Source organism: Struthio camelus, chromosome 1 (genome assembly GCF_040807025.1).
Source record: "Struthio camelus isolate bStrCam1 chromosome 1, bStrCam1.hap1, whole genome shotgun sequence".
Lineage (NCBI taxonomy): Eukaryota > Metazoa > Chordata > Aves > Struthioniformes > Struthionidae > Struthio > Struthio camelus.
In genome coordinates this window covers 207,839,111-207,850,149 of record NC_090942.1, presented here as the reverse complement: position 1 = coordinate 207,850,149, position 11,039 = coordinate 207,839,111, and the positions used below count along the sequence as shown (strand labels likewise).

Genomic DNA, 11,039 nt, shown 5'->3' with positions numbered 1-11,039 from the left:
AATAAATTAAGAATGTTATATATTTCAGCATATTTGATCAAAATTGTCGATAAACAAAGTTATAGTTACTAGAATGAGAGAACAGAATACTAATTTCTGAATTTTCATTAACTGCTATACTGAAGTCCCTGAGAGAATAAGAACAAATTGGACATCTGTTGAATTAGCATTGCAGCAGTATGACTGGGTAATGCACTCCAGAAAAGAGCAAGGGAAATCTTAAATGAATTTGCAGGAAAGTATTTCTACCACAGCTGCAGATCATAAAATCAACTGGAGGAAGATTTTGTCTTCTGAAATGAAAAAAGCATGTTTAAAAAATATATTAACTTAAAAAATGAAAATGGGTTCTGAGTGAACACAGGAGCCATATGCTTTTTCAGCTGAAGAGACATAGAAATGCTTTTTATGTTGCAGTTTTATAAGAGCTGTCACTCACGTAAAAGCACAAGGACAGCCTGACAATATGAGTAAGCTATTAGTTACGTAGTTACATAACAATGCTGGATCAGAGGAGCTTTGTGCCACCGTTGGACACTTGGCAGCAATTGCTCAGCTGCTGTCTGCACAGTGTATTCAGTACATTTCTGAAGGGCAAAAAATGTCTCCTTCACCCAGTAAACATGTCTTTGGTCACTCTAGACAAGAGAACTGTTTCCTTTGTTAGGCAAAATCTACTCCCCCTCCCCACCCCCAAAAAAGAATTCTTTCTTGAATAAGGAGGACTGAAATGAAGAAGAGTTAAAACACACTTTTGAACAGTTCACTGTGCCAATCAGTGGCATCGCCCTTGTGAGTAAGGCACGCATGTGTGTGGAAGGGCTGAAAGCTGGGTATCCAGACTGTAGGCTGGCTGCTGTTTCCCTTATCAGACGGGGTCTAGCTACTGCAAAATTAATTTGGCAACCGTTTGATGTCCTTATTCAGTGCTAGATTCAGTGCAGGCTTTAGCTTGAAAAGAAGATCTTCAAATGAAAGTTACGGTCCAGATAGGTCCTATTCTGCTGCTCCCCAAACTGGGGAAGATGCCTGCCCTGGGGTAGGTTAAAGTTTCCCAAACAGCTGCACATAGCTTCCTACAGCTACCCCGCACTCGGCAAGTGGATCCTTAGCTCTGTCCCTGGTTCATGTGAAAGCGAGAGCTGTGGCGGCAGACCTTCTTTCTTTGCTGTCAGGGAGCAGAGCAGAGCAAGATGAGCAGAGGGCAGCAGCTAGGCAGCTCACTGGGATGCAGGCCCGCTGAGGCTGAGACTGGCTTGAAGCACTCTAATCAGGGTGGGCAGAGGGGTATCATGACCATTGTACCACTGTCACCACTGCTGCTTCTTCACAAGAAATCTGCCAGCTCTTCCTGGGCTGGGATTCACACTAGATTATCCTGAACTAGCACTTTTGAATTTGCTTGATGTACAGAGAGCTTCAAAGCAATTCATGGGAAGTGCTGCTAGAAAACACAAGGAGACCTAGCATGGATGGTGTCATGTTGTGGAAATGTGCTCATATCATATTTTTAGTTCATCTGAATTCTGAATAATCACTCAGAGTATCTTCTTTCAAAAGCAGTATTTATTTTTTCATCAAGATAAGACACATATGACATATGGCATAGAGTAAAAAATACTGCTAGAAAAGCTGCATTTAACTGAGATAACAAAAAATATATATATAAATTGCACTTGAGGAAGTAGGCTCTATTCCAGAAGAATATACTAAATAAAAAGCTAGTAGTGAGTGGCTTTGAAATTAGAAATTTGTTTGAGTTTCCTTCGAAAATCATATTTTTGGGGGGGGTTTCCAATTCCAACAATAAAAATGAAACATTAGCTTTTTTAACAACATTGTTTCTTAAGTTAAAACAATATATAAACAACACAGCAATTACTACAAAGACAAAGAGAAAATAAAGGTGTGGAAAAACATCGCTGCAATTTCTGTCAATAAATAAAAAACACTAAGTTTTGCTGGTATTTGATTTCATCATGGTCATTGCAGCCTGGGGTTTGGGCTTCTGGGAGCTTTATTTAGTTCACATGCGTATTATCACCCTCACACTGCAACACAAAGCCCATACTTGAACCCTCTTCTGCGCTGACCTGGAGCATAGAAGTCACTGTCTTTATAGGAGATGTCAGCAAGAAGCAATGACTTCTCATCAGTGGTTCCCATTCATTGCTCTGTGTCCCAGGGGAAAGACTTTTCTGACAAGTTTAGGCTATATTTAAGAAAATTAAACCAAAATTAAGCAAGAGGATAATCCCTATTATACCAATCTCTTTTTTTCTTTACAGCTGAATTTCTCTGCTGGGCCCTGGCATCCACCACTGCCTGTACCTAATTTAGTTGGCTAGTCTCTAAAATGGCCATTCATATATCATCTACTAGAGAGAGAAAAGCTCCCATACTAGGTGATTTGAACCTGGGGCTCTACAGAACGCTTTAGAAGAGCCTCTAGCTCTTTCTCCATTGCTTGTAGAGGTAACTTAGGCGCCTAGCTGCAGGTATATCCCTAAAATCCCTAAAATTTCCCTCTAGAAATACCCCACAGCTATTCAGATTGGAAACTGGATGAACATGCATAAATGCATGGGAGATGCCAGGCACGGTGGATGCCTAGTAAACATTTTCCCCTGAGGAGCGGGAATGAATGGACTACCCTAAGCAAAAAGTCATATGAAATCGATGTGTCCTACAACCAATGCCAAATATTAGGCCAGAGGGCTTTGCGGACCACATTTGTGCACCATTCAGTCTGGAATATCTTTTAGAGACAGTGCACTGTCTCAAAAACAATCACTAGTGTCTCCCATGCAAATTTCTTCCAAAACTAGCTAAAAGTTATGGAAGAGCAGGGTAAATCTTGCTGCTAAGCTAGAGACAGAAAAAGAATGAAGTCTTCTTTAAACAACCCTGAAATAAGAAATCAAGCTGGCAATCTTTGGTTACAGGGTTGTTCTTTAAAAGTGAATTGCTTTGAAAAATGATGAATCACTTCCTAACTCAGCATTCAAGTGCATTTTTAAATAGATATCTGGGAGCCAGAGAGGAAAAACTAATATAAATAATAAAAATTCCACACATTTTGAATCTCAAATGTTGAAGTACAGGAAATAAAGTAATACAACATTTCTAAGGGATGCTTCAGGAAAGTTTTGCTAAAATTATAAAAGACAGAGCACTCATAAAATACTTGAGTTGATAAAGAGACTAAGTTATAACATTAGGGCACTTTTTTATTACTAAATTGTAGATAACTGAGAGAGAATGGCCTAAAGGCGCTCAATATTATAGCATACGCGAGATTCCATTAATTATGACACACTGTTGTCAAACTACTGTGCTCTTTCAGAGTGGCAGAAACACAAGAGGCATCATACACAAAATGAACTGATGCAGCCTGTGTCTGCTATTAAATATAAAACCTCAGCCATTAAATATGCCACCCCATTCTATTACATTCATGATCAAAAGTCCAATTCTATTCCAGACTTAAAACTGCCTGCAATTTACACTGAACCACTTTTGGAGCAGTATTTCAAAACTTTTAAAGCCAGTTTGGAAGGACTTTTTTTTCCTTTTTCAGTTAGAGCACTTTCAGAATATTTTAACAGGTACAGGAAGCTATGCTGTAGCTTTTAAAGTGCTTATTTTATTATGAGGTGGTGTTTAATAATATTCATTTTGTGGAAGTTAACACATGATGCACATTTTCCATGACAGACAGAGTTGGCTTAATGAGCAAATATGCCTCAGCAAAATGCAATGAAAAAGAAATTCACTGTCAACAGTTTAACCATGGCAATACATATAGCTGAAATCAGACAACTAACCTCAGATAACTAAGATTAATGGATATATGATGAAGTAACAATATTCCTTATTTGAAACAAACAAACAAACAAACCCCAAACCAAATAGTGATAATGAAATCTCAAGCACAGTTTTGTTTCCCAGTAATGCAACTGCAAAATGAATCAGTACTTTCAACAAACAAGTGCCTTATCTCCATTGCCTGCTCGGGGAAACGTGGTACTCCTTGAACTACAGTGAGGAAGAGAATGCGTGAGGGTTGTCTTTCGCTTTTCATATCGAAGGGGCTCATCCTGGGAAACTGTGGGCAACTGCAGGCAAGTGGCTAGAGTCCAGTCCAGGTGTACAGTGACCAGAATAAGCACCAGCACATGCAGATTTATCTGGGGCCTTGGCAGAAGCCCTCTTGTTGCCATTCTCGAGGAAATCTGGATGATGGTTCCTGTGATGCTAGAGCATTAATGCAGAAGTACTGTCCTCTGCAGCCCCTGCAACCACCAGTGCCCTAGCTCATGCTAAGCATTTACGAATTCCAGCACTTGATTTGCCTGAGCACAAACAGTGAGTTTCGATTTTATTGGTGTTCTATTTCACATAGTCCTGGATTTTCCTCATTATATGACACTGTATTGGAAAGGAACACTGGAAAGTTCCTTTTGGGAGCTGGATTAAGCATCATATATTTTTGTGGGATCAAATTATCTCTTCATTTATACCCACAAAACTCTACTGACAGTTAGGGGAGTTGAGCAGGTAGAAATGATAGCAAAATTTGAGTGTAGGAACCTGTTGAGTGAGAGATGTGCAGAAGCACAATGTTATTTCATTGCCAGCTACCACAATTAGCTACACAACTTTTGATTAATTTCATTAGGCATTGTGAAGTTAAGGCCAATAAGGGAGATGTGAAAATCTCAGCCCTCAGAATCTAGTCATAGCTAAACATAATCCTATATTCTTGGATGCTGATACATAATTCTATGATATACCTGTTTAGCTGCCATGGCACTAAATCAGCACAGCTACGCTGAAACGCAGCAACCATTTTTGCTAATTGCAAAGGCAGGCTAGTAGCAAAGTTCAAATGATTAGTGAGTAAAGGTCCCCAGAGCAATCCTGCTTAAAAGTAAATGTCCAGTAAGCTGCAATTAGCATATCTTGTTGTTTTTTCTTTTTTTTATCGGGGTGGTCTTGAACTGCAGATACAATCACAACGCTCATGGTGATCCAGCTGTATATCTACTAAGGCCATGTTGTTCCTGGTTCTGCCTTTCCTTCTGGGATGCCCAGCCTCTGGAACGAATTTCAGCACCTGGGAAGATGAAGGGAAATGCACCTTTCAGAAAACTTTGTTAGTGATTTCAGGATGAGAATGTCAGGGTCCTGAGAGCACTAATAGGCCGTAATGGTCCTGACCAGCCTCACCAGAGGCTTCCACTCACACTCCCTGCTCACGGGCCCATACTCCTTGGATTGCTTCTCTGAGTTCTGTTTCCTCCCTTCCTAGGTCAAATAGTCCTCCTTCTTTCCTGCTCCATCTCCCAGCAATGCCAGGCTGGGTTAATTCATCCCTTTCCCCTATACTTCTTCATCCAACAGGCTGGACTGGAACTGCAACTTTCTGCATGTCACTGACATGGGGAGCTTGCTGCTTCCCTGCTCCTCCCGCACCATTTGTTATATTTCTGTGAATTCAGCTGCCCAGCTTGCTGGGACAGGGTCAGTTTACTCCTGTTCATGCCTGGAAAAATGGGGTCCAAACTCTAACAGGGCCTCTGGACTCCTGAAACATTGATAAAAATTTTCTAGCTAAAATAATAGGAAGCACTGCTCACAGACAAAACAGAGTTAACAGCGAGTCTACTCTGTCATACTGCTAGTGCTTTCATCATTGTCATGCTGGAAGGTAAAGCTGCTCATATACACCTGTACACACTCTCAAGATAGTCTTCAGGTCATCTGTCTTTGCATTATATGTTTTGGGGGGCCTTTGATGCTATCTTGGAGTATAGACTTTATTTTCTGTTAACTCAGACATATTTTTGTCATATTTCCAGCATTTTTTCCTACTCTGTGAAACCCTTCTGCATTGTCTGTCCTGGAGCTTTGACAGATTGGATTATTGCCTACGTCAGGTATCTTTATCTCATGCAATTCCCTAAACATGTTCAGAGTTGTTCCTTTGCATGCTAATTATCAAGCATGTTTTCTTTGGTTTGTCCTTGCAGCCCCATGCATATGTGAATGGCTCAGCCCCTTCCCTCAGTTGTATAATGCTTCTGCATTAAAGAACAGAGAGCATTTTTGATGCAGTTTGAAATTTCTGAAGCACATATCATAAGAAGCGGTCCAAAAATAAAATGTCTGTGAGAGGTGGAAGGAGATGAATGAAACTTTGGGATCCGAGTATGCGACTTTTGTTGGCTTCCCTTTAAAAAAAATCTGTGCCTTAATTCAAACAATTTCTTAAGATAGGTTACTGTGAAAAAGGAAAAAGAAACAAATCAACAAGGACATCCCAGGGCAGGTGGTTATAGTAAAAGAAGCTTCTGAAAAAAATTCTGTCTAGGCAAGAGAACCCACCAGCCCTCAAAAGGAAGGTTAGGGGGATACAGGTTATAAAGATGATGAACAGGAGGCAATGAACACAAGTGCCACAAGGGAAATATTATTTAGGCACATGAATGAAAATTCCTCATAATAAGAGTGGTTAAACACTGGAACAGGTTGCCCAGAGAGGTTGCTGAATCTCCATCCATGGAGACAGTCAAAACTTAATAGGGTAAAGCAACCTCATCTAACTTTGAAATTCTCACTGCTTTGAATGGGAGATTGGATTAGATAACCTCCAGAGGTGCATTCCAACTTGAACTATTATATGATTCTATAACTCCATGAAAATGGTGTTGTGGATATGTGGAAAACAACTATAATTTCAAGTCCTATCTCATTTTTTGTGATAGTGTAAATATGCAAATCATGAACTGGAAAAAAATTGGAGAGGACCAGGAATCTGCATGGGCATGTTTCACGAACCCACTGTTGGAAGCTGAGTCTTTCAGTAAGAGCTCATACTACAATTAGCATGGTGGCTCAGAACGTGGGGAGAGAATCCATTATTTTGTTTCATTAGGTTATTCTCTTCTACAAGCTTAAATTAGTAAAGTTGAGGGAAGAAGAGTTATTGTTTATATGCCCAAAGTAGCTAAATAGGAGAGATAATAATTTCAAACTTCTATCTGAAACTCAAGTATTAATTTTGATTAAGTACAACAAATGAGTTAAGACTAAGGACACTTTAAATTTCCTAGAGTATTCTTCTTCTTAAATCTCACAGCACATTGCAAAGAAGGTTTTGCCTCATTGGCCATCTTCTATAGCTGCAGATCCAGAACTGATTTGCTCAAGGCTCCACAATAGATCAATGTAAAAATTACCAGAGGCACCTTTTTACTGTTCCTGAGTACCTTGCTCTCACTTACTAACAGATGGCAAGCAGGACATAAAGAAAGCAAGGTAGCAGCTCCTCAGCTGGGTGCTGGTAGGTTCTGCTGACTGTGGCCTAAATCACTTCAATCCATGCACTAATAAGGTACTTGAACTAACATATCTCATCTCTTGGCAGGCTATTGCAACTTGTGCTAACTTGGCCTAGTGACTTCTAGATTATCTAGAATTGTCTTGCTTCTAACGCAAAGGATGGAGAGCAGTCTATCTATCTTGTCTATGACCTGCCACTCTGGTCAAGCATGGAATGGGATCTAAATCACCTTTATTGAGTATCTCAACCACAGAAACAGCCATATCTTCTGCCTTGAAGAAGAGGCCCCCTAATTCACAGATCATGCTGTCACTCAAGTAAAAATCCTCAAAAATTCTCTCTTTTTTTTTTAAACAAAGTAATTTCTGTGTTTTAACCTCAAAACACCATGCAAGAACGGAGGTAGTCTTGGGAAGGAGAGGGAGAATAAGGGGCTGGATACCAGATGCACAGAGTATTGGCAGCTTCAACAGAATTAGAAAGTCCCAAAGAGTAAATCTCAATGACTTTCCAAAGGCTAACCAGGAATTCTGTGCAGAGATGAAAGTGGAAAGGAAGCCAGGTGAGTCGCCTTCATTACAAGACCATTCTTTCGCCACTGTAATGCCCGGAGGGTAGCAAGGCCATGGGATGTAACAAAAGTGATGGGCACTGAACACAGTCTATTATATTGTCCACCATTTTGTGGCAAAATTCATGTTCAACCTACGTAACACTGAGAGGAAGGAGAGTGTAAGGTACTGAAGCAATGGTTTAGCCTGTGGGGAAGACACAATTATTTTTCCCTGTTAAAAATACAGGGACATGCCAATTTTGTAAAAAAGTAACAACATTACGATTGGTTTGAACTGGTTTCAAACATTGAACTGCCTCAGTATATGCAACAGATGCTGATGGACACGAGGACAACTCACTGGACTACACTGATGTTCAAAACACAAAGGAAATGAACCGAATCGGACTGCTGAGATTTCTTCAGAGCTGAAAACAGACTGCATCTTCAGAGATGCCTTTTTTAAGAAAATATAGTTTTAAAATCAAGTACAGCGGCTGGAGCTGAACTCATGATGAAATTCTTTATTTAAAGAAGCCTTTCATCAAAATCTGACAATTTCAGATGACTGGCACTTTGCAAGATGATGGGTAGGTAGATCTGCTTTTTTCAATTGAGAGCAAATGAAAGTATACGCAATATGATGAGAGCAAGGATGTGGGCTGTATTTAAGCTAACAGACCTCCTGACAGCTTTGGGACTTTCCCTGTGTTTTCTATTAAGAAACATTGAGAACAGTATATGGGCTTTGCTGATAAGAGTAGAAAAATGAATTGGCAGACACTTCTCCCGACAAGACAGGAAAGCAGTGTTTGAACATAGCTGAAATTGGACTGCTTTAATAGCTGATCACAGAACTGATGCTCAAAGCTTTCAGTCTAGCCTCCATCTAATAGTTTTAGTTTCAGTTAAATACAAGACTATTGAAAAGAATCAGGAAGGTCACTATTCCTGGTGACCACAGTAGTTGAAAGAAAACTGTTACTCTGGAAATAGCACTGTTTATTCATTACACAGTTAGTTCCTTAAAAGTGAAGAACTATTGAATTAATGAAAACAGTTCAAAGAAATTGTGCTCAGGACAACTTTACTGCTCCTTGTTTTCCTGAGATCAGTAACATTGCTGCTGTAAGAAAATATGGGTATGAGAAAGACCTGGAATGTTCAAAAGGTTTCTTTTTGGTGTGAGAAAAAAAAAGGAATAGGCTTGCAGTTTTAAAATTAAAGGATCAATGCTCATCTGTACTAATGAAGATGGGGTGCCTCAGCTGTTTAGCTCATCGCCTTACAAAAAAAATATAACCACAGCTGTATCCCCTTCATCAAATGATGAATTAATTATGGGCATATAACCATTGAATTAAAGAATAAAAACAAGACAGAAGACTCAACATCTGAGCGGGATCTGGTGCTTATAGGTAATACAAAGAAAAAGGGTATTGGAGCCTAGTAACATTTCTCATGCAGATGACTCCACAGGAGACTATTATGCTATGTCATCTTTCTTTGTAGATGTGCCTGAACATCACAGAGGTTTCAAGGTCAGGTGGCTGTGGCAACTGCATAATTTTCCTTGAGGGTGGTGGTGAATGAAATAGAAAGAAAATGCTTAAACATTCTTCCCTGCCAGTAATCTTGCTCTTTGATGATACATTGAATTTAGATGCCAGATTCTGAAAGATTCTAAACTAGAGGACAAAAACATAACAACCAGCATCCAGAAGCCAAAGCCAAAACAACTCAAACTGGAATAAGGTACAAGTGTTTACGTTAGGCTCCCTTATCACTTGAATAGCCCTCCAAGGAACAGTGGGGTTTTCAGTCTCAGCTTGAGGACACAAAAAAAATTGATGCTTTTCCAGAAGGTATATAATGCAAGTGTTGGTCTTGCCTTGGGGGCAGCAGGGTGCGCACTAACGCCTGTGAAGCACAGAAGCTCATGGCAGATGGCCCAGAAGTTCCCTCTAATCTCAGCCATCTATAAAAGCACTCTGATTTGGCATGAGTGGGAGGAGGGGAGGGTTATAAGAGAGCAAAGTGGTGATGGCTGCTGAGGAAAGGACACACTTGGAGATGGCATGTTCACTGCAACCTGTATCTCAGCATTTCTCTAGCAGAAGCAGCAACAAAGGGGCAACTCCAGAGGACGATTCACCTGAAACACCTACCTCTGAATGCAGTGGTGGTGCCTAGCTCTTTCTGTTAACTTGGAAAGCAGCCCAAAGGCTGGACTCTTAGCGTTAGATGATTAGACCCAGATGAGCTGAACCACTTCATTTAGCATCCCTTGAAGGTCCTTGCCATATATTTTTTACCTTTGAAGTCTAGCGTACATTTAGCCATGAAAATCTGTGATGGCTGATTTTTATTTTAATGAAAAGCAAAGAATAAAATGGAACCTGGCTAACAGTGCTAACAAAAAGGTGTAGCTAATTGCTAATACTCATTCTTTATTTATTATCTTTTATTTTATTTATTACTATTTAATATTATCAACCCTAGTAATATTCTTTGCTGGATTATTGATCAGTACTTCAAATGGAAATAAAAATTTGAAGCCCAGTTCAAAACAGCTCATTCTGCTTTTGTCATTAGCCTAACAAGATCACAAATAATCAATAATGTGAGTGTGGTTTACCAAACATTTGCTTAGCTGTACATTCCAGTGACTGAGGATGGAGAGCAAATCTGTACACAATTTTAGGTAGGTAAATTTGTACTTTGCAGAACTTGTTTTGACCTACAGCTATGCAACATTATCTAATCTCCCTTCGCTCATCTAAAAATATCATCATTCTAGTATGCAAACCAAATTATATTTGTCTGAGATTCATAAAAGAGGAAGCATTAAAAGTGTAAAACATTCAATGCAGATCCAAGTTCTGATATGGATGAGAAATCTTACTCCACAGTTTTTGAAAGTTATCTAATCCAAAGTTCACACATAGTTCAGCTCTGCTTTTAGCATAAGAAACAAAGCATTGTGGGAACACAGTTCATAATTTAGCATAAGGACCTTTATTCTAGTGGGAACACAGCCTAAAATAACAACGCAGACCCGAAAATGTACTCTTTCTTAATAGAGATTATAGCATAACAGGAACAAATAGAAAGGATCTTTCTGCTAATCAAGGACAG

The 11,039-nt window shown here is 39.6% G+C and overlaps 1 protein-coding gene across 7 annotated transcripts in view; it reads right to left on the bottom strand.

Annotated features, from left to right (window-relative positions):
- Window positions 1-1,553: 1,553 nt before the first annotated feature.
- PDGFD (platelet derived growth factor D) overlaps window positions 1,554-11,039 on the bottom strand; it is a 149,961-nt gene continuing 140,475 nt past the window's right edge. For 6 of the 7 annotated variants that reach the window (XM_068930369.1, XM_009678437.2, XM_009678441.2 and 3 more), the window contains one exon: window positions 1,555-5,119. In XM_068930369.1, the coding sequence (XP_068786470.1) occupies window positions 4,985-5,119 (135 nt within the window). In that variant the 3' untranslated portion in view covers window positions 1,555-4,984. Of the gene's footprint in view, window positions 5,120-11,039 lie in introns of all 7 variants that reach the window. The other variant, XM_068930367.1, reaches the window with a different exon arrangement.